Raw genomic sequence first — 23,561 nt, forward strand, 5'->3', positions numbered from 1 at the left:
AGGTCCACAAAGCAATTAAACAAATGAAGAACAATAAAGCTCCAGGTCCTGATGGCATACCAGATGAAGTACTGAAAGTGGAGGGAGAAACACTGACTAACAAGCTTCATTTGGTGCTCCTCAAAACCTGGTGCACTGAAGAAATCTCTGCTGTTTTACGTAATGCTAACATTGTCACCATTTTCAAAAAGGGAGACAGGACTGACTGTGGCAATTATTGAGGTATTGCCCTCCATCGCTGGGAAGATCCCTGCTAGAATCTTACTGAATCGCCTGCTCCCTCTTGCAGAGAAAGTACTTCCAGAGTCCCAGTGTGGCTTCAGACCATGACGAGGCACCACCGACATGATTTTCACAGCCAGGCAGATCCAGGAAAAATGTCAAGGAAAACACCAGGAGCTGTATACAGCCTTTATCAATCTGACCAAAGCCTTTGATTCCGTCAATCGTGAGGCTCTGTGGAAAATCATGTCAAAGTTTGGCTGCCCAGGCAAATTTATCACCATTGTAAGACTCCTCCATGACCAGATGACTGCCTCCATCCTGTGCAGTGGCTCTAACTCTCAGCCCTTTGTCATCCGAACTGGTGTAAAACAAGGTTGTGTACTGGCACCCACCCTTTTCTTCATTTTCTTAGCAGCTATGAAAACACTAACCCACGACCGTCTACCACAGGGAATTGGCATCCAATATCGGACTGACCGCCGCCACCTTTTCAACCTTTCTCATCTCCGTGCCAGAACTAAAGTAATATTGGCAACAGTAGCCAAACTCCAGTATGCAGATGATTGTGCTGTCGTTGCACACTCAAAGGAGGATCTACAAAGAGTCCTTAATTGCTTCTCTGAAGCTTACAAAAAGCCTAGGGCTAACTCTGTACATCAGCAAAACAAAATTCTCCACCCGGCAGTCCCCAGTCAATCATCAGACCCAGCAGGGAAGATCTACACTGACAAAGAAGAACTGGAAATGTAGAGTACTTTGCCTCTCTTGGCAGCCATCTCTCACAGATTGCAGACATAGATGTCGAGATTCAGCACAGAATCCACTGCGCCTGTCTTGCCTGTGGCAGATTATCTGGCCAGGTGTTTAACAATCACAACATCAGAACACATACTAGACTTTTAGTTTATAAAGTGGTGGTAATCCCAACTCTCCTCTATGGCTGTGAGACTTGCGTGACCTACAGAAAACACCTGAAAAACCTGGAACGTCAGCACCAGCACATTCTTCGGAAGATCCTCAATATAAAGTGGGAGGATTGTTGCACTAATGTCGACATCCTCTAAGGTGCCACTAGTACTCCTTTTCTTTTTGCGAATACAGACTAACACGGCTGCTACTCTGAAATCTTCAGTGTTGAAACCCTGATTATCCAGCCCTAGCTGAGGTGGAGCAGGCACTGTGTGCACATGCCTGATGTACACTTACCAAAACAACTGCTGTATGCCCAACCTCACCAAACAAGAAAGGAAACGGGGAGGCCAAAAGAAACGCTTTAAAGACACCCTCAAGATAAACATCAAGAGATGTGGCATCGACACCACACACTGGGAGACAGCAGCCCAGGATAGGGATAACTGGTGAAGACTTGTCAGAGAGGGAACGTCCACTTTTGAGGAAAATCCACTTGCTCTGGTCGCAGAAAAATACCAGAAAAGAAAGGAAAGACAACTGCCACGCAGCAATCGTGGCCCAACCCTGTCTTCCAACACCACCTGCAACATCTGCCGACAACCCTGTGGCTCAAAGATTGGACTCCTCAGTCACCAAAGAACCAATGAAAAATAAAACATATGAGGTATTTCAAGGGGTTGCCGATGATGTACTTGCCTGTCTTATCACAAATAACTGATCTATTTTACTTCATCCTGGTTTAAATCCAGCCTGTTCCTCTGCAATGCCGTTTCCACATACTTCTTCCTTCTTCATGCTCCTCTGCAACATCTTGGTGAATGTGTTTCCTGGAATACTCAATAAGCTGATTCCTCTCTATTTACTCTTATCCTTTTTTAATAAATCGGTACTATTATTGCTTTCCCCCATTCGCTCAGCACTCACTCTTCCTTGTAAATCTTGTTAAACAACTTGTGCATCAACTTTACTGTGTTTACTTTGCCTGTTTGCAACAGCTGTGCAGTTACATTGTCACCTCCTGGCACATTTTCCTCTTTCAAAACTTTCTATCAAGAGCTTTACTACTTCTAAGAATTCCCACATCTGCTTTCCGTTGTTTGTATTGGGAAGCTTCTCCAAGACCATTGCATCTATTGTGTTCTGCACACTGTACAGCTCTTCAAAATACTCTTTCCATTTTCGTTGCATGATCCTGTCAATTACTTTGCCCGTGATTGTCTTTCACTGTTGATATCTTCAACTCACGTGTCCCACTCGGTTCTCTAATCTTGCAATACTCAGTTCTCTTATCTGTGCCATTTCTCTTCACACATTCTTTTGCTTCTTTACATTATTCACTAATCCAGGTGTTTGTCTCTCTTCGCTTTCCGCTTTATCTCACGGGCCTGTGTATTCTACAGTAAACTGAATCTACATTTTGCAGCAAGATTCCTGGATTGTATGGCACCCTCGTGTGACAGATGAAGTTCTCCAGCAGCTTCATTTAAATATGGGGGGGTTAATTGAATAGAAAAATGAACCAGTTCAGTAATACTTCAGCTAGTCTGGTTTTATATTAACTCAATGTACTTTATTCCCACATTTTCAATATGCCAAAGATTTTTCCATTGACAATTCATAGCTGCATCTTAGGCATTGTCTACACTGGCAGCTTTCTGCGGTATAACTCTCGAGGTGTACACAGGGCCAAGCCACTTAGTTTGCAGAAACTGTGCAGTTGCAGCACTGTAAAAAACCACCCCGACGAGAGGCATACAGCATCCTGCACCGGGACTACATCTCCATGGTGCCAGCGTAGACACCTGGTCAATTACAGTCCTGGAATTGGCCTCTGGGAGGTGTCCCACAACGCCTGTTCTCGCCTCTCTGGTCATCGGTTTGAACTCTACTCCCTGCCCTCAGGTGAACAACCATGAGCCCCACCCCTCAGAGTCCTTGGGAATTTTGAAAGTCCCCTTCCTGTTTGCTCGGTGACGCAAGCAGTGGTCTCAGCACATCTTTCCAGGTGGCCATGCCTGCTCCATGCACCAGGCGATCCCCCGCTTGGAGCAGTGCCAAGCTGCTGGACCTCATCAGCATTTGGGGAGGGGAGGCTGTCCAGGCCCAGCTGTGCTCCAGCCATAGGAATTATACCTACAGACAGATTTCACGATGCATGACAGAAAGGGGCCATGACCGGGACACACTGCAGGGTCAAAGTGAAGGAGCTGCAGAATGCCTACCACAAAACACGGGAGGCAAACCGCCGCTCCTGTGCTGTGCCCACGAGCTGCCAGTTCTACAAAGAGCTGGACGCATTACTCGGTGGCGACCCCACCTCCATTGCGAAGGCCACCGTGGATACTTCAGTGGCTCGCGTGCCAGTCGACAGTGGACTGAGCCTGGAAGGGAAATCTTGGATAAGGATGTGGAGGGGAAGGGAGACCCAGAGGCATAGGATGACTCTGAGGTCAAAGATGCATGCAGCCAGGAGCTCTTCTCAACCCCGGAGGTTAGCCAGTCACTGTCGGAGCCTGGCAAAGCGCAAACTGGAGAGGAGGCCCCAGAGTCTGGGCTACTTCCTACCCAGTCTCTCAAGCGGGTCTCTCGGGTCCCTCCAGCTCGTGCAGGTATTCCGCTGCTGGCAGCTCCAGCTCCCCCTCTGTGTCAGACTCACGCTGGCCTGGGCTACAGCCGGGCCCCTCAAGGTCCTCTGGGTACTCAGCGGCTGGCAGTCCTGGTCACCACAGGCCTTCCTCCCGGTCAGGTTCCTCCTGGCCCAGGGCCTCCCCTGGATCAGCAGCAGGATCGCGAGGGAGCAGCCAGCAGCCTGTGTCTGTCTCCCTCCCTGGTGCTCTCCTCACTGGGCAAAGGGCCCCGCCCTTTGTACTTCCCGTCCCATCCCTCCCCTTCCAGGGATTGGCGTAAGCTTGGTCTGGCCCCGCCCACTCAGGCTGAGAGGGTGGCTCTTTACCCTCTGGTTCGGAGGGAAGCCACCCTGGCTCCCTAAACCCTCCCTTGATTCCCTGCTCACCCTCAGCAGCGAGATATCTTCCATAATGAACATAGCCTGTGGAAAATGTGAGGACAGGAATGATTATAAGGCCCCCCTACAATTCTGGCTTTCCCCAAGAGCCACATGCCGAGTACAGTCCTGGAACACTGACTGCCACTGCCCCTGCAGTTACTCACAAATGTGGGGGTCTTGTGGCTCAAGTGTCCTTGCCTGGGGTCAGCCAGTTAGTGACAGGAATGTGAATAGTGGCTGTATTTTAAATCACTGAATCAGTGGTCTGTGTGTTGCAAACAACACTGCTTCTGTAAAATGTTATGTTTTAGCTTCACAGAGAGGACCTTGGGAGCCCAACCTCCCTCTTGGTTATCGCCGGCTGAACAGGTGCGCAGAATTAGAAAGCAGCCATGAAGAACTAAAGAGGACTTGCTGCGTCATGTCACAATGCACTCCGTGGCCGAAAAACAAGAATTGAAGGAGCGGTGGGACAGCGAGAAGAGGGACCAAAAGGAGAACACGGCGCGCCAGAACAAAGCCATGAAGTGGCTCAAACATTATGGAGCACCAAGCAGACACGCTCCAGGCATTACCAGTAATGCAAACCGAGTAGCTCCGCACTGCCCTCCCCTGCAGCCGCTGTCACAAAACTCTTTCACATGCGCCCCCCCACACACCGCCGACACACTCTTATCAACCTCCTGGCTCCAGTCTGTACCTGCTGCATTCCACTCCTCCCCCGTCACAGTCCAGCCCTGTGGACTCCCACTACCCACTGCACTAAACACCCGTCCCTCCGCAGCCCTGCTGAAGTCCAGTACCCGCTGCACTGTACTGCAAAGGACACGGCTGCATATGATCCCTGGACATACACAAATCTTTAACCGTCCCGGGACCCCACCTCCTCCTGGGACCCTCCCTCCCCCCCCCCCCCCCCCACAGTGCTGATATGTTTTTTTGTTTGTCTCTCTCCTCCAGTTGTTTTTTAATAAAAGAATTGTTTTGGTTTGAAAGCAATCTTTATTCCATTACTGAAAGCAAACAGAGCCCTATAAAGCAACAGGCAATTTTCTTAAACCTTCACAGTGCATCACCTGCACCAATCACAATCGCCTCCTAGCATTACAAGCATTGCACTCCCGAAAATAGCAACAAATATTAGCAGAAAGAATGAGGAGTATTTGTGGCACCTTAGAGACTAACAAATTTATCTGAGCATAAGCTTTCGTGGGCTAAAGCCCACTTCATCAGATACCTGCAGTGGAAAATACAGTAGGAAGATTTTTTTTTATACACACACACAGGACATGAAAAAATGGGGGTTACCATATCAACTCTTATTGAGACCAATCGATTAAGGTGGGCTATTATCAGCAGGAGAAAAAATAAAAAAAATAAAAAGTTTTGTAGTGATAATCAGGATGGCCCACTTCAAACAGTTGACAAGAAGGTGTGAGTAACAGTAGGGGGAAAATTAGCATGGTGAAATAGTTTTTAGTTAGTGTAACGACTCATCCACTCCCAGTCTTTATTCAAGCATCTGATGAAGTGGGCTTTAGCCCACGAAAGCTTATGCTCAAATAAATTTGTTAGTCTCTAAGGTGCCACAAGTACTCCTCGATCTTTCTGCTGATACAGACTAATACTGCTACCACTCTGAAACAAAATACTACTGACTTTCAGCTTCAAATTGCTACCTCAAGGTATCTCTGATCCTTATGGCCCCGTGCTACGCCCCTCTAATAGCCCTGGTCTCTGGCTGTTCAAATTCAACCTCCAGGCGCTGAGCCCCAGCGGTCCAGCCCTGAGTAAAGCTTTCACCCTTGCCTTCACAAATATTTCACCCTTGCTTTCACAAATATTATGGAGCATACAGCATGCGGCTATAAGCATAGGAATATCGTCATCGGCCACGGCCAGCCTCCCATATAGGCAGTGCCAGCGGGCCTTTAAATGGCCAAAAGCACACTCAACAGTCATTCTACACTTGCTCAACCTGTTGTTGAACGGCTCTTTGCTGCTGTCAAGGTTCCCCGTGTATGGCTTCATAAGCCACAGCATTAAGGGATAGACAAGATCTCCCAGGATCACATTGGGCATTTCGACTTCCCCTATAATGATGATCTTCTGGTCTGGGAAGCAAGTGCTGGCTTGCAGCTTCCTGAACATGCCAGTGTCCATAGTATTCTTGTCAGCAAGTTAAGGAAGTATGGGCTGGATGAATGCACTATAAGGTGGGTAGAAAGCTGGCTAGATTGTCGGGCTCAACGGGTAGTGATCAATGGCTCCATGTCTAGTTGGCAGCCGGTATCAAGTGCAGTGCCCCAAGGGTCGGTCCTGGGGCCGGTTTTATTCAATATCTTCATAAATGATCTGGAGGATGGTGTGGATTGCACTCTCAGCAAATTTGCGGATGATACTAAACTGGGAGGAGTGGTAGATACGCTGGAGGGGAGGGATAGGATACAGAAGGACCTAGACCAATTGGAAGATTGGGCCAAAAGGAATCTGATGAGGTTCAATAAGGATAAGTGCAGGGTCCTGCACTTAGGACGGAAGAACCCAATGCACAGCTACAGACTAGGGACCGAATGGCTAGGCAGCAGTTCTGCGGAAAAGGACCTAGGGGTGACAGTGGACGAGAAGCTGGATATGAGTCAGCAGTGTGCCCTTGTTGCCAAGAAGGCCAATGGCATTTTGGGATGTATAAGTAGGGGCATAGCGAGCAGATCGAGGGACGTGATCGTTCCCCTCTATTCGACATTGGTGAGGCCTCATCTGGAGTACTGTGTCCAGTTTTGGGCCCCACACTTCAAGAAGGATGTGGATAAATTGGAGAGAGTCCAGCGAAGGGCAACAAAAATGATTAGGGGACTGGAACACATGAGTTATGAGGAGAGGCTGAGGGAGCTGGGATTGTTTAGTCTGCAGAAGAGAAGAATGAGGGGGGATTTGATAGCTGCTTTCAACTACCTGAAAGGGGGTTCCAAAGAGGATGGCTCTAGACTGTTCTCAATGGTAGCAGATGACAGAACGAGGAGTAATGGTCTCAAGTTGCAGTGGGGGAGGTTTAGATTGGATATTAGGAAAAACTTTTTCACTAAGAGGGTAGTGAAACACTGGAATGCGTTACCTAGGGAGGTGGTAGAATCTCCTTCCTTAGAGGTTTTTAAGGTCAGGCTTGACAAAGCCCTGGCTGGGATTATTTAACTGGGAATTGGTCCTGCTTTGAGCAGGGGGTTGGACTAGATGACCTTCTGGGGTCCCTTCCAACCCTGATATTCTATGATTCTATGATTCCAAAAGATGCATGTGTCATGCACCTTTCTGGACCAGCCTGCTTTAATGTCCATGAAACACCCATGGTGATCCACAAGTGCCTGGAGAACCATAGAGAAATAACCCTTCCGATTAATGTACTCGGTGGCTAGGTGGTCTGGTGCCAGAATTGGAATATGCGTGCCATCTATCACCCCTCCGCAGTTAGGGAAGCCCATTTGTGCAAAGCCATCCACAATGTCACACACATTGCCCAGAGTCACGGTCTTTCGGAGCAGGATGCAATTAATGGCCCTGCACACTTCTGTCAACGAGTCCAACGGTCGACTTTCCCACTCCGAACTGGTTAGCGACTGATACCGGTAGCAGTCTGGAGTAGCTAGCTTCCACAGTGCAATCACCACACACTTCTCGAACAGGGCAGCTCTCATTCTCATGTCCTGGCAATGCAGGGCTGGGGCGAGCTCATCACACAGTCCCATGAATGCGGCTTTCCTGATCCGAAAGTTTGTTTCCCAAGCCCAAAAGCAGCATTCCACCGTAGTACCTCCATGAATGCCACAAGCAATCTCATGTCGTAGCTACTACACTTGGCAAGATCAATGTTGAACTCCTCTTGCCTTTGTAGTTTAAGGAATAACTCCACTGCCACTCATGATGTGCTAGTAAGAGCGAGCAGCATACTGGTCAACAGTTTGGGATCCATTCCTGCAGACCGAAGAGGCAGAGTGTGCAGTACACAAACCATTGAAAGATGGTGCCAAATGCAGACGGAAACACAGGGATTGCAATGCATCATGGGGCATTGGGACAGGACGCAAGATGCCCCGCGACCCCCTCTGCCTTCCCACAACTCTTAGCAGCAGAAGAGGAAGAGATGCTCTGTGGGATAGCTGCCCAGAGTGCACCACCACGAATACCAATAAAAGTGCCGCAAGTGTGAACATGTTATTGCACAGGCAGCTGACAGTGTGAACACACAACAGCGGTTTCCCTTCAGCACTCTCTGAGCAGCAATGTAACTGCCAGCAATGTAATGCCAGTGTAGATATACCCTTACAAGCTACTGGGGAGAAGCTGGAGGTTGTGGCAGCTGGGCAGGGAAAAGAGGGGCTTCTGGCATCAGGGAAGGTGGGGGGGACAGTTCAGAATTGTGGAACAACATATTGGGTGGATGTTTCTGAAAAAATTGCATTTGTTTCATCTGGAGAAGGGGAGACTTGGAGGCGGGGGCCACATAACTTTTTATGTACTTAAAAAAATGTTGTTACAAGGAGGAGAGTGAAAAATTGTTCTCCTTAATCCCTGAGGATACAACAGAAGCGAAGGGCTTAAATTGCAACAAAGGAGGTTTAGGTTGGACATTAGGAAAAACTTCCTGTCAGGGTGGTTAAGCGCTGGAATAAATTGCCTAGGGAGGTTGTGGAATCTCCATCACTGAAGGCTTTTAAGAATAGGTTAGACAAACCCCTGTCAAGAAGTCTAGTTCTTACCTAGTCCTGTCTTGAGTGCAAGTGACTGGACTAGATGATCTCTCAAGGTGCCTTCCAGTCCTACACTTTTATGATTCTGCTAATATGATCAAACAGTTAGCAATGTTGATATTTAAATTAGCATCTTTAGGTTTTAGAGTCAATGAACCATTCAGATGTTCACAACTTTCTGAAGTATTGCTTCAGACTGTCTGCACACACACAGTTTGCAGTAGTTTACACTCCATTAATGTTTTCAAGGCTTTCTTTGAACCATAAGAGAACTAGAAACAAGTTTTTCTTTTTAAATCAAAGATTATGGAGCACAATTTATCAGCTACAGAGGGATTCACCAGAAAACTCAGCACCACAGAATCACAAAATACACAGGGCACTGACTATGATGATTTTACTATAACATGCAAGTGGCAAGGATCAAAAACTTTTCTTTCCGATCCCCAAAGACTGAGTAAAAACTTATATTCACCTACCCTTGTTCACAGGGAACTGAAGGAAATAACAGTTATTTTGTTATAGACTAGATACTTCTGAATTTTACATGGCATTTAGATTCCAAGGGAAAAGGGGCCTTAGACATATCTAGGATAAACAGTTCTCGATCAGTGCTTTAGAAACATGAAGTTGTCCCAACAACATGCTTTCAAGCTGCTCCTCTGGCATCCTATTCATTTTGATTGTGTGTATTCTGGTAGCACTTGGGAGCTCCAGTCAAGAATTAAGGCCTCATTGTGCTACATCCTTGACAGACAAGCAATAAAGATGACTGTCCCTACCTGCAAAGAGCTTATGGTCCAGGTGTCAGACAAGACACAACAGGAGGACAAAATAGACAAATGGGATGAGAGAATGAAGTAACAAAACAAAGTTAAGCAGAAAAATAGAAGTCTCAGCTCACTATTTGCCTAACCAAGCAAAACCCCCCAACCCAGGACAAAAGCATTTATCCTACTGCAACTTAATCAAGCACTGGGATCTTTCCTTTCATCACATCCCTGCCAGAGGGCGAGTACTTTACAACACTGGTCAAGTGATTTCCAGGCCACAGCCAGCAAGTTTTCAAGGAAATGTAGAGAAATGTAAGAAGGGTTTCTTCAGGTATGTTAGCAACAAGAAGAAAGTCAAGGAAAGTGTGGGCCCCTTACTGAATGAGGGAGGCAACCTAGTGACAGAGGATGTGGAAAAAGCTAATGTACTCAATGCTTTTTTTGCCTCTGTCTTCACGAACAAGGTCAGCTCCCAGACTGCTGCGCTGGGCATCACAACATGGGGAATAGATGGCCAGCCCTCCGTGGAGAAAGAGGTGGTTAGGGACTATTTAGAAAAGCTGGACGTGCACAAGTCCATGGGGCCGGACGAGTTGCATCCGAGAGTGCTGAAGGAATTGGCGGCTGTGATTGCAGAGCCATTGGCCATTATCTTTGAAAACTCGTGGCGAACGGGGGAAATCCTGGATGACTGGAAAAAGGCTACTGTAGTGCCAATCTTTAAAAAAGGGAAGGAGGAGGATCCTGGGAACTACAGGCCAGTCAGCCTCACCTCAGTCCCTGGAAAAATCATGGAGCAGGTCCTCAGAGAATCAATCCTGAAGCACTTACATGAGAGGAAAGTGATCAGGAACAGTCAGCATGGATTCACCAAGGGAAAGTCATGCCTGACTAATCTAATTGCCTTTTATGATGAGATTACTGGTTCTGTGGATGAAGGGAAAGCAGTGGATGTATTGTTTCTTGACTTTAGCAACGCTTTTGACGGTCTCCCACAGTATTCTTGTCAGCAAGTTAAAGAAGTATAGGCTGGATGAATGCACTATAAGGTGGGTAGAAAGCTGACTAGATTGTCGGGCTCAACGGGTAGTGATCAATGACTCCATGTCTAGTTGGCAGCCGGTGTCAAGAGGAGTGCCCCAGGGACCGGTTTTGTTCAATATCTTCATAAATGATCTGGAGGATGGTGTGGATTGCACTCTCAGCAAATATGCGGATGATACTAAACTGGGAGGAGTGGTAGATACACTGGAGGGCAGGGATAGGATACAGAGGGACCTAGACAAATTGCGTCCTGCACTTAGGATGCAAGAATCCCATGCACCGCTACAGACTAGGGACTGAATGGCTAGGCAGCAGTTCTGCGGAAAAGGACCTAGGGGTGACAGTGGACGAGAAGCTGGATATGAGTCAGCAGTGTGCCCTTGTTGCCAAGAAGGCCAATGGCATTTTGGGATGTATAAGTAGGGGCATAGACAGCAGATCGAGGGACGTGATCGTTCCCCTCTATTCGACATTGGTGAGGCCTCATCTGGAGTACTGTGTCCAGTTTTGGGCCCCACACTACAAGAAGGATGTGGATAAATTGGAGAGAGTCCAGCGAAGGGCAACAAAAATGATTAGGGGTCTGGAACACATGACTTATGAGGAGAGGCTGAGGGAACTGGGATTGTTTAGTCTGCAGAAGAGAAGAATGAGGGGGGATTTGAGAGCTGCTTTCAACTACCTGAGAGGTGGTTCCAGAGAGGATGGTTCTAGACTATTCTCAGTGGTAGAAGAGGACAGGACAAGGAGTAATGGTCTCAAGTTGCAGTGGGGGAGGTTTAGGTTGGATATTAGGAAAAACTTTTTCACTAGGAGGGTGGTGAAATACTGGAATGTGTTACCTAGTGTGGAAGTATAACATTGTATAAGTATAGCATTGTATAAGGGGACATGCTGGATACATTGTATATGAGAGGGCAAGCCAAAACATGTTACAAAGTATCTGAGGGAGCACATGTAGGGACAGTTAGCTTTTGAATGGAGAAGCAATTAAGATAGAGCCAGCACGTCTAAGAAGCAGGTATCAGAATGGAAGGTGTGAAGGGCAATTAGTTAAGTTAACTGAAAGCCGTTAAAGGAGATTGTTAAGGGTGGCAGGTAATTAAAGATACGTGACTGGTCTCAGGGATCTCGAAGGGTGGTGACTAAAATCTTTTTTCTTTTGTCTGTAACTTCTCTGTAACTTGTTCTCCAAAAACTGTATAAAGGTGCCACAAGTACTCCTTTTCTTTTTGTATAAATTAAGAGACACAAGCCCCACTCGGGGGGCTCACTTCTAAATGTATTAGCAGAGCAGCTTTGCTAATAAAACAGAGTGGTCTGATAAATTGTGAGTCTGAGTCAAACTTTGACACTAGGGAGGTGGTAGAATCTCCTTCCTTAAAAGTTTTTAAGGTCAGGCTTGACAAAGCCCTGGCTGGGATGATTTAATTGGGGATTGGTCCTGCTTTGAGCAGGGGCTTGGACTAGATGACCTCCTGAGGTCCCTTCCAACCCTGATATTCTATGATTCTATGAAATGGGGGAAGCAAACTAAGTCAGCAACTGCAGTTTAGCTACTCAGTTCGTGCAAGAACTACTAGAAGCTATACTTTCTGAATGCTATCTACCACAGCTGTTATCCAGAGAGTATCACAACAATAATGTTAACAGGGGAAAGGATCTTTACTTTATCTGGGCCATGCCATAAGGAGGAACAAACTGATTCCCTACATACAAGGCATCCCACCAAGGTCCGGCATTTCTCCCAGCAGGAACAGGAAGGCATAGCCTTTTCCTTACAAATAGTACGGACACAAGTCAGAATAAGACACAGGAAAGCAGATGCGCAGGCACCTGTTACTAACACAGAGACAGAAACAGGAGATGAATTTAAGTCAAAGTGAACAGGCTGCCCACTTTTCATTGCTGGTAATTTGAAGACGATACAAAAAAAAAAAATCGGTGGATGGGTAAACAATCACTCGGGTGGCTTGGTAAAACAGACTCATCTGAACTAGAGTTCTGATCAGACTGAACCTTTAGGCCTGACCCAGACCTAAGTCCACCCTGACCCAACCAGGTCACATCATTTTTCAATCCAACTCCAAACCTTCCCCCTCCTCCCTGAATAGGAGTTGCCATGGGGTCAGCAGGGTAGCATACACTGGCAGTTGCACACACACTGCTCCTGCCATTCGCTGCTCCCTGCTGCACTACATATGTGCAGTGGCATACTTGCCCCATACCATGCACCCATGCAGCGGGGAGACAATGGACAGCAGGAGCAGGGCATACAGCTGTCAGCCACTGCCATGCAGACCCCAAGGACAGGAGAAGGAGAGTCAACCTGATCTGCCCTGATGTTGAGAGGGTCTTGTTCTCTTCCCACCCAACCCAGACCCGACGCTCGTAGTCCGGGTCCCACTCAGATTCAGGTCAGGTCACAGGGCTCTAATCTGAACAAAGAGACATTTCAATACAACCAAATGCAAGGTCATATGTCTTGGAACAAAGAATGCAGGTCACCCTTCCGAGATGGGGGACTGTATCCTGGAATGCAGGAACACTGAAAAGGATTTAGGAGTAAAGGTACAGAACCAGTTAAACATGAATTCCCAGTGCAATGCTATAGCTAAGAGGGTAAATGCTATATTTGAATGTATAAGCAGGGGAATATCAAGTATGAGTAGGGAGATGATATTACCTCTTTATACTGTATTAGCGAGATCATTACAGGAATACTATGTCCAGTTCTGGTGTCCACACTTCATAAAGAATATTGAAAAAATTAGAAAGTGTTCAGAAAAGAGCTACAAGAATGATATGAAGTCTAGAAAGTATGTCTTACAGTGAGAGACTTAAGAAGCTCAATCTATTCAGTTTATCCAAGAGAAGAATTAGAGGAGACTTGATTATGTTCTACAAGTACCTACATGGGGAAGAGATTTCTGATAGTACAGCACACTAAAACTTAGCAGATAAAGGCATAACAAAATCCAATGGCTGGAAGCTGAAGCCAGACAAATTCAGACTAGGAATAAGATGAGAATTTGACCATGAGGGTAATTAACCATTAAAACAATTGACCTAGAGATGTTTGAACTCTTTAAATCAAGACTGGATGTCTTAATGAAGCTTCTGTTCCAGCTCAAACAGAAATTATGGGCTTGATGCAGAGATTACTAGGTGAGGGTGTTTGGCCTTCATTATGCAGGAAGTCAGACTGGAGATGATCATATTGGTCCCTTCCTGCCTTAAAAAAAATCTATCAACTATATAGTACCGCCAACTCATTTCCTCATAAGTGACCAGACAACTAGCCTCTCCAGCACTACCAACTGTAGCTAGACTTGAACCAGACACCTAGATGTGAAAAGGCTAATCATTATCTCATTTTTCAAAGAGAACAGATGCCCATGAAGATAACTGTGTACAAGCTGAACACAGTCTGAAGCGCGGTTTTCCGAGAGGCTAATCAATTACACTTCACACACACTATTACCAGTTCTAAACTCAGGGCTAAACTGCCTAGAAATCACAAATATACACATATATCCAGTATAAAGCATGTAATTTACCAGTGCGTGCAAATGAATCTACACCTCTGAAAGCAGAAAGAGCCTAATCAGCAACTACTGTTCCAACTTCCACACCTCTGCTTCCTTGAGTAAACTGCTTTTCTGCAGCTTCTGAGAATCTCATCACCTTCTACAGAGATGACAAGTGACCACTGCAATCAGTTTTTGTAAATGTTAAAAACAAGCCACGTCAAAGAAAGCCAATTGTGCTTCACTTCAAAACCTAGTAGTCCTAGATTGTTTGCATCTATTTAATGATAACAGTAATGTATAGTCATGCATCCAACTAACAGGATTCATACTGACTGTTCCTAGAGGACTGCATGAGGCAGAAAGTGGTATGTGATGTATGAGGGCCTTCTGCACTTAAATACAAGTAAGTAGTAACTACGACAACTAAAAAGCAAATCTTAAAGAGCCTTTTTGCTATGGGCCTTCTGAACCGAGTGTGGCGTGCACAATAAAACCTTCAACAATTATCCAACAAAGGAACACACACAGAGTAAAAAGAAAAGGAGTACTTGTGGCGCCTTAGAGACTAACCAATTTATTTGAGCATAAGCTTTCATGAGCTACAGCTCACTTGATCGGATGCATTCAGTTCCGATGAAGTGAGCTGTAGCTCACGAAAGCTTATGCTCAAATAAATTGGTTAGTTTCTAAGGTGCCACAAGTACTCCTTTCCTTTTTGCTAATACAGACTAACACGGCTGCTACTCAAACACACAGAGTAGTTAAAGGCCATGAATTACTGGCCTCAGGAGTGAATACCTCTGTTATGCATCAACATGTGTCTATGCAGTCCAGTCAGACCTCGTTTATCTATATGCTGATTTCTGGACTGTAATCACTACGGTACTCTTTCTAGGTGCCACACATATTAATCTGAAGTTATTTTTATCCAAAAAAACAAATGGAAATTGTATATTGACTAGACGTGAACAGAGAGGAGTACATACAGTGAATAGGAATCCCTTACAAGGGAAAGCCTGCCTGCAGGTAATCTACACCAGAGACTGAGTACCTCACACAGTTCTCCTCTACCGCACTGCAATTGACTGCTTCTCATTTAGAGATAAAAACAAGTCAGAAACTGAATCACCAGGGCTGCCGCATTTCTGCAAGGCCTTCAAAAACTATCCCACTTGAAGGCTCTTTGGAGGCACAAACCCTGTTTCAAAAGGACTGCCGAGATCCTGTTTCCTTGTCAGAGCAGGCTGGATGTGAAGTTGCTTTCAACCTAAAACCATGAAGCATCTCATACACAGAATGCAAGAATGAAAGCCAGTCTTTCAAAAAGATTTGGAACATATCAACTAGTTATGCCATTGACTAACATAAGGGAAAAATTCATGTGAATCAGCATTACACTGTCAACGTGGAACTCAGTATTATCAATGCTCAGAGAGGACGTACCAGGTTCATGCTCTCTCTCTCTCTCACCTCAGGACTCAAGAGTTTGCCACTGTTAGTAACAGCCAGTTTTAAAACCAAGTAAAATTATTGATTACTAACACAAGTGAAATGTACCATAACAGTATTAAAATTAACACACACACTACTCAGCACTCATAAATCAGCCATTCCTCCGTTTATTCCAGAGACCCTGATCTTCACTCCTTAACTGATGAAGCATTACTTATTTGGAAATCTGCATTCATGAGTTTTCTGATCAGGTTCAAACCATTTCTGAATGCAATTAATGCTTTTGGGTACCTCCAGCTATAGGAGCCACCCAGATGCTGACGACACTGCTGGATGGGACGGGACGCTTTCAAGAGGGAACTTATGCTTGGGCTGTTAAAAGCTGCCTGCACCCAACCTGAGAGCATTTTTGCAACAATTTTTTCTGCTACGTACATCAACTATATTTTTGTCTCCCAGTGCTCATAGGGTACTCTTCTATTTTCTTGTGTACACATTTGAATTCAGTGCTGGTAAAACGTGCAGGACTGGCAGCCCTGACTACTGGAGGCCACTGTTTATCCACAGATAGCGACAGTAAAAGCAGCAACAGCAAACAAATTTCTCTACTAGACCTCAATCCTGACATACAGGGACAATCACTAGGAGTCGAGGTATATCAGTCCAAAAATTACCTATTCAAACCTTCACTCCTCTACTGAGACGATCAAGCTATCAGCAAAGGAGTCAAGTGCTTATGCAAGGCCAACATTTGCCTACTGGGAACCAGTGAGACAGACAGATTTCGGGATGGGCTGGGGGGAACGGGACTAGACAGCAAGAAATTCAGCTATCATACTTTCATTCTCTCTCTCCCTGCCAAGACGTGATCAAATGCTTATTTCCCCGAGAATGTCACTAGGGCAATAGTGAAAAAAATATTTTTAGACTCATGATTTTTCTATGCGAAGTATGCAATTTCTCCTTTTTATCTTTCCCCCTTATATTTTGGGACAGTGCTCTTTGCATTCATTGGAGAGGTGGCTTTAAAACAAAAGAGAACCAAAAACTACATTAAATCTGAAATCTCCCAAACGGATGAAGTCAGTATCCACAACAAACAGTGAAATAATCTGCAGTTGGTGAATAGTTGGCATCTGTTTTGAAATAAAGAGATTGCTGTTTAGTCATCTTAAACCTCTCTGAAAGCAATGGGTTTCAGACTAAGTGCCATGTGCCATCCTGACTCCCTGACACATCAATTCAATCTAACTCATGAGCAAGATTCTCAAAACTGTTGAGCATTTTTCTACCAACAGTGCATGTCATTTATTACAGGGTCTACACTATCCTGACATGTTATATCTTCTTGAGGACGTCCCTTACTGAAGAAGCTGCAAACTTTAATTTAACATTCTAAGTTTCATCACGTGACAAACCAATCCCTTGCAACATATGTAAAATTTAAAGCATCATGAACTAAAACTGATTAGTTCTTTGACAGAAGATAATCAAAGCTAACAGCATATAGGCCCTAACTGTGACTACCAACAGGTTTCACAGAGCAGTAAGTTTGCTCTAATGTTTTCCTCATCGCTGGGAAGGAGGGGAAATAAAAACACCATTTCTGAAGCCTTTTCCTTACCTGCAATTGCAGTTTCATCCAAATGGGTACCTGGGGGCCTCTCCCCCTGTCCTTGGTGCAGAAGAAAACCACACAGGATCCACACTGCTACTCTTGACCACACATCCATTTCTGTATAATATTACAGCCTTTATCCCTTTGTATGTCAGCTCTTCCTCAGCATCAGTCCCCAATGGATATGTTCAAGTTTCTTAGTTCACTCTGCACCTTTATATCCCAAAATGGTGTAGGAAGTAAAGTGTCTGATATCCCAGGAGCGGTGCCTGATTAATTCCAAAGACTACAGAAGTAAAGGATGGAGATATTTTGAGGTTCTTTTCCCACCCTCCAGCATAAACTGAAATTTTGCCCTAGGTCTATGCTTTCTCCCAAAAACCAGCCTCACAATTAAATTTATCTCCAAATAAAACAGATTTTAATTAGCCTCCCTCACCCTGAAGAAAGTTCACTCAAGTCTTGTATTTTTAAAGACTAGTCAAGATTAAAAATACCGAACATTTTTGGTACTAAAAGGTTCAAAAAAAAAATTTTTTTTGCATGAATGATTTTCCAGCAGAGTCTCTGTGGCTCAAAATGCTGCAACATCCACAGTTTAACCATTCACAAGCAACACACTTGCAGATTCCGAACTGTTTAGCAAGACTAAAATAATCCAGACTTGTTTGAAAGGATCATTTTTTGGTCAACTAAATGTCCGTGCATGTGACAACTTAAAGCTTTAATTTAAATTTCAAACAACGTGCATTCTAATCAGATACCTTTCAAGAGCCAGATATTTGCAAAGACACTAATGCACATTCTTTTAGAGACGCAAAGAAGAATTTTTAAAAACGCAGAATGAAATAAAGTGTTAAAAAGCCCCAGATGCCACAATCCTCTATTCAAGTACAAAATATAAAAAAATGCCAAACAGGGACACCTTATTCAGCTGGAGACTAACAGACCTGGACTCTGCCAGGTACCGGGTAACCTATCCCTTTCTTTGCTTCTTGCTAGCACTCCCTTAAAAAAAAAAAAGTGGTAGAACACCCATTGTCTGATCCTCTGTTCCCACCTCAGCAGCACAACCCTGCAGTAGTTTTACCACTGGAAACAAGTTAGCCTTGTCTGCTGCCTCCCAGGGTTAGTATCTTTACCCAAGGCAGGTTTCTCAGTTTAATCCGAAAAGCCTCTGAACCATTTAATCCAAATTTTGGTTTTCACTCAGTTTTGATCAAGATTTCTTTTTATGCACTTCAGCAAATCTCAGTTTATCTTTGGGATTTCCAGGTTAGTTTATCAGCAACTCTTTTCTGACTCAAAACATTTGCCAGAATCTCTCTTTGTTTGGCCCAATTTATTTCCAGCACATCTCTCTTTCAAGACTTGAGTGATGATCTATCCCAGGTCTGTTGGATAGGACAGGCTACTTTAGGAATTTTATTTTCCTTTTATCCCAGTTTAAATCAACAGCATCTGTTCAATCGTGGATTTTCCCAAGAGAGTATGTCCGAGCAGAACATAAGAAATCCCAGCAGCATTCAGAACACCTCTCACTGAACACCTCTCACTCGTCAGACCTAGTGCCTATCAACTCCAGGCTTCTCCCGGGACAGTCTGCTCATCCAGTAGGCCTGGCCTCTCCAAGGATTAGTCCTCCTTGCTCCTGGGGCAGCTCTCACGCAGCAGGCCTGGGGTGTCCTGGAACAGGTTCAGATTGTTAATGCTGGTTCTAGTCCCTCTGCTCAGAACCTCCCCCGCCACACCGCTAACAATTCCTCCCAGGCTAGCCCTTCCCCCACATACCAGTGGTCTCAGCAAGGCCAACTCTTAACCCCTTTCCCCCCTCAGCAATAGTCTCACCCACACTAACTAACCTCCCCCTATCCCCTCAGCAATGGTTTCCCCCAGACTAAACCCTTAACCTCTCCCCCTTCCCCCCCTGCAATGGTCTCACCCACAGTAACCCTTAACCTCCCCTTCCCCCCTCAGCAATGGTCTCACCCAGGCTAACCCTTGACCCTTCCCCCCCCTCAGCAATGGTCTCACCCAGGCTAACCCTTGACCCTTCCCCCTCCTCAGCAATGGTCTCACCCAGGCTAACCCTTGACCCTTCCCCCCCCTCAGCAATGGTCTCACCCAGGCTAACCCCTTGACCCCTCTTTCTTGAGCAATGGTTTCCCCCAGGGCTAGCCCTTCCCCGCATGAATGGTCTCACCCAGGCCAGCCCTTGACCCTTAGCAATGGTTTCTCCCGGGCCAGGCCAGGCCAGGCCAGCCTTCCCCCCCCCGCCGCCCCTCCGCAATGGTCTCTCCCGGGCAGCCCTCTCAGCACCAGACTCGCCGTCGCTCCCCGCGCGCCCGGTAGTTTCTCCCGAGGCCCCTCCCCCGGCAGGTGTCTCCCCTCCGGGCGGAGCCCCGGTGGCCGGTTACCCCGCTGTCGCGGCCCAGCTGCGGAGCCGGCTGAAGCGCTGCCGCCGCTGCCGCCGCACGCTCGGACACTGACAGCGGAGGCGCCAACCGCCGCGCCGCCGCACGGGGCGGGGCAGGAACCAGGAGAGGCCCCGCCCCTTTCCCGCTGGCAGCCAATAGGCTACGGCCGCCTGACCCCGCCCCCCGGCGGGCGCCGCGCTGCCCCGCAGCGGCCTCTGGCGGCAAAGGGCGGGAGCTGCAGGCGGCGGCTCAGAGCGGGGCGGCAGAGCGCGCGAGCTAAGCAGGCTCCGGCGGGGCCGGCGCTTGGAGGGGAGACGGCGGCGGTCCCGAGGGGGGGCCCCGATCCCGAGGGGGGGCCCCGACGGGGTGGCTAGGCTGGGGGTTGCTGGGAGACCGTGCGCCCCGCAGCCCGGCCACGGGAGGCTGCCATGTGTGCATGTCTCCTGGAGACCCCCAGGGAGCAGGGGGCCCCAGCACGGGCAGCCCCGAGGTTGTGAACCCCGAGCGGCCGCCCAGGGGGAGACCCGGACCCCACAAAGCCTCTTCCCCTAGCAATAAGCCTGGTGACCCCGCGCAGTCAGGCGCTGGGCCTGGGGGCGCCCTGCTCCGGGCGGGTCCCCGTCCCCGAAAGGACACCGGCGGCTGGGGATCAGGAAACGTTTCCTAGCGGAAAGATCGAGGAGACTCTGGCTGGGGAAAGGGGTGTGAGCCCCGAGGCTCAAAAACTAGGGACTAGCCCAGGGGTGGGCAAATGTTTTGGCCCGAGGGCCACATTGGGGGTGCAAAACTGTATGGAGGGCCAGGTAGGGAAGGCCGGGCCTCCCCAAACAGCCTGGCCCCTGCCCCCGCCCCCTATTCACCCCCTCCCATTTCCTGCCCCCCTCGGAACCCCCAACCCATCCAACCCCCTCTGCTCCGTGTCCCCTGACCGCCCCCTCCCAGGACCCCCACCCCAACCGCCCCCCTGTGAGCTCACCCCCTATCCAACCCCCCTCCCCATTGCTGGCCCCTGACTGCCCCCACCCCTATCCACACCCCCGCCCCCTGACAAGCCCCCTGGGACTCCCATGCCTATCCAACCGCACCCTGCTCTCTGTCTCCTGACTGCCCCCCAAGACTCCCTGCCCTTTATCCAATACTATTTAATATACTAATATCCTTTATCAATACTAAAAATAATGTACAGTTGTCTCTATTCTTTACTGGACCTAAACAGAATAGAAACACAAATCAGGCGCTTTGCACGTTCTTGTCTTTTTTCTTGTTGTTTCTTTTGCTTTGTTTAGTTGCTTTTTTTAATATCACTTTTCACAGCAGACTTACTCAGTTCCAGCAAGCCTGGGTACAAATTACGCCCTGGATGGGGAGGTAGGTACAGAGGCAATGGGGTCAGTGGCAATGGGCCACTGGGGGAAGCAGCGAGGGCCAGGGTGATGGGAGGGGTGAGATTGGGGCCAGAGCCCGCCACCGCACGGCCAGGGAATGGAGCCTCAAGCCCCATGGCTGGAGCCTGCCGCCCATCCCCGAAGGGCTGAACACCAACCCCAGGAAGATGAGGAACTCACAGGATGCCTGCTCCTCCAGCTTTTGTGTCTCCAGAGAGAGGCAGGGCCTAGCCACTACTGAAACCCTCCTCTCCTCCCCCCCTCCCCCCATCACATCCCAGGCAACTGTGGCTGCAAGAAAAGCCCCTGGTGGCCACATGCAGCCATAAGAAAAGGAGTACTTGTGGCACCTTAGAGACTAACCAATTTATTAGGGCATAAGTTTTCGTGAGCTACAGCTCACTTCATCGGATGCATATCGTGGAAACTGCAGCAGACTTTATATATACACAGAGAATATGAACCAATACCTCCTCCCACCCCACTGTCCTGCTGGTAATAGCCTGTTTCCTCTTGTTTTTTCCTACCTGCCCCCCCAGATGTTCTGGTTTAACTTGGATTTAAACTTGAAGAGTGGTCAGTTTGGATGAGCTATTACCAGCAGGAGAGTGAGTTTGTGTGTGTATGGGGGTGGGGGGGATGTGAGAAAACCTGGATTTGTGCAGGAAATAGCCCAACTTGATTGTCATGCACATTGTGTAAAGAGTTGTCACTTTGGATGGGCTATCACCAGCAGGAGAGTGAATTTGTGTGGGGGGTGGAGGGTGAGAAAACCTGGATTTGTGCTGGAAATGGCCCACCTGATGATCACTTTAGATAAGCTATTACCAGCAGGACAGTGGGGTGGGAGGAGGTATTGGTTCATATTCTCTGTGTATATATAAAGTCTGCTGCAGTTTCCACGATATGCATCTGATGAAGTGAGCTGTAGCTCACGAAAGCTTATGTTCTAATAAATTGGTTAGTCTCTAAGGTGCCACAAGTACTCCTTTTCTTTTTGCGAATACAGACTAACACGGCTGTTACTCTGAAACCTGTCATGCAGCCATAGTGGCTGTATTTGAGAAACGCTGGACTAGAGCGCCATCCTCAGGGACCCGCAACATCTCCAACGCTGGAAGGCGTCCCCCTCTCTTTGCGTGAAAGGGGGAATTTCTTTCCCTAGTGTCTCTAAATACTCGTAGCATAGAGAAGTTACAGAAAACGAAAGGCAGATTCCTCCGGCCCAGCTATGTTATCACTAGGTACAAAGGTGTTAGTGGTAGATCACAACGTCTTTCCAAGTCACAAACTGAGAATGGCATTGAGCAGGGCATATTGAGATGAAAGCAGAAGTGCAGCGAGTCTCCCAGTCTCCTGGGGTGTCCCTGGGATGGGCTGAAACTCCATCATCTGCTAGAACGGTGGTTCTCAAGCTAGGGCTGCCGCCTGTTCAGGGAAAGCCCCTGGCGGGCCGGGCCGGTTTGTTTACCTGCCGCGTCCGCGGGTTTGGCCGATCGCGGCTCCCACTGGCCACGGTTCGCCGCTCCAAGCCAATGGGGGTTGCAGGAAGTGGCGCGGGCCGAGGGATGTGCTGGCCGCCCTTCCTGCAGCCCCCATTGGCCTGGAGCGGCGAACCGCGGCCAGTGGGAGCCGCGATCGTCCGAGCCTGCGGACGCGGCAGGAAAACAAACCATCCCGGCCCGCCAGGGGCTTTCCCTGAACAAGTGGCACCCTAGTTTGAGAACCACTGTGCTAGAGAAGGAGAGAAAACCCAAATCAGAGACGTGCCCTCCCTGTTGGGAGATTGCCTGGCAGATTGTCTCCCAGCCAGAGGGGGCAGAGCGAGTGATGAGCCAGGCCTTATGAGCAGCCTGAGGGAAGGTGGGGAGAGAGGAGACAGGAATCTCCGGCAGGGGAAGGCCCAGCAGTTTGGGACTGGCTGAACCACCGGAATAGAGCTACTTGGTGCACCTTAGAGACTAACCAATTTATTTGAGCATAAGCTTTCGTGAGCTACAGCTCACTTCATCGGATGCATACCGTGGAAACTGCAGCAGACTTTATATATACACAGAGAATATGAAACAATACCCCCTCCCACCCCACTCTCCTGCTGGTAATAGCTTATCTAAAGTGATCACTCTCCTTACAATGTGTGTGATAATCAAGGAGGGCCATTTCCAGCACAAATCCAGGGTTTAACAAGAACGTTTAAGGGGGGGGTAGGAAAAAACAAGGGGAAATAGGTTACCTTGCATAATGACTTAGCCACTCCCAGTCTCTAGTCAAGCCTAAGTTAATTGTATCCAATTTGCAAATGAATTCCGATTCAACCGTTTCTCGCTGGAGTCTGGATTTGAAGCTTTTTGTTGTAATATCGCAACTTTCATATCTGTAATCGCGTGACCAGAGAGATTGAAGTGTTCTCCGACTGGTTTATGAATGTTATAATTCTTGACATCTGATTT

At 47.6% G+C, this 23,561-nt stretch overlaps 1 protein-coding gene across 6 annotated transcripts in view; it reads right to left on the minus strand.

The window, feature by feature from the left end:
* STIM1 (stromal interaction molecule 1) overlaps positions 1–19,848 on the minus strand; it is a 200,743-nt gene extending 180,895 nt beyond the window's left edge. For 2 of the 6 annotated variants that reach the window (XM_073333067.1, XM_073333046.1), the window contains exons 1-2: positions 19,727–19,846; positions 17,316–18,995 (exon numbers count right to left, since the gene is read on the minus strand). In XM_073333067.1, the coding sequence (XP_073189168.1) occupies positions 17,316–17,424 (109 nt within the window). In that variant the 5' untranslated portion in view covers positions 17,425–18,995; positions 19,727–19,846. The other 4 variants (XM_073333100.1, XM_073333085.1, XM_073333056.1 and 1 more) reach the window with 3 other exon arrangements.
* Positions 19,849–23,561: the final 3,713 nt, after the last annotated feature.

Source organism: Lepidochelys kempii, chromosome 1, assembly GCF_965140265.1.
Source record: "Lepidochelys kempii isolate rLepKem1 chromosome 1, rLepKem1.hap2, whole genome shotgun sequence".
NCBI lineage: Eukaryota > Metazoa > Chordata > Testudines > Cheloniidae > Lepidochelys > Lepidochelys kempii.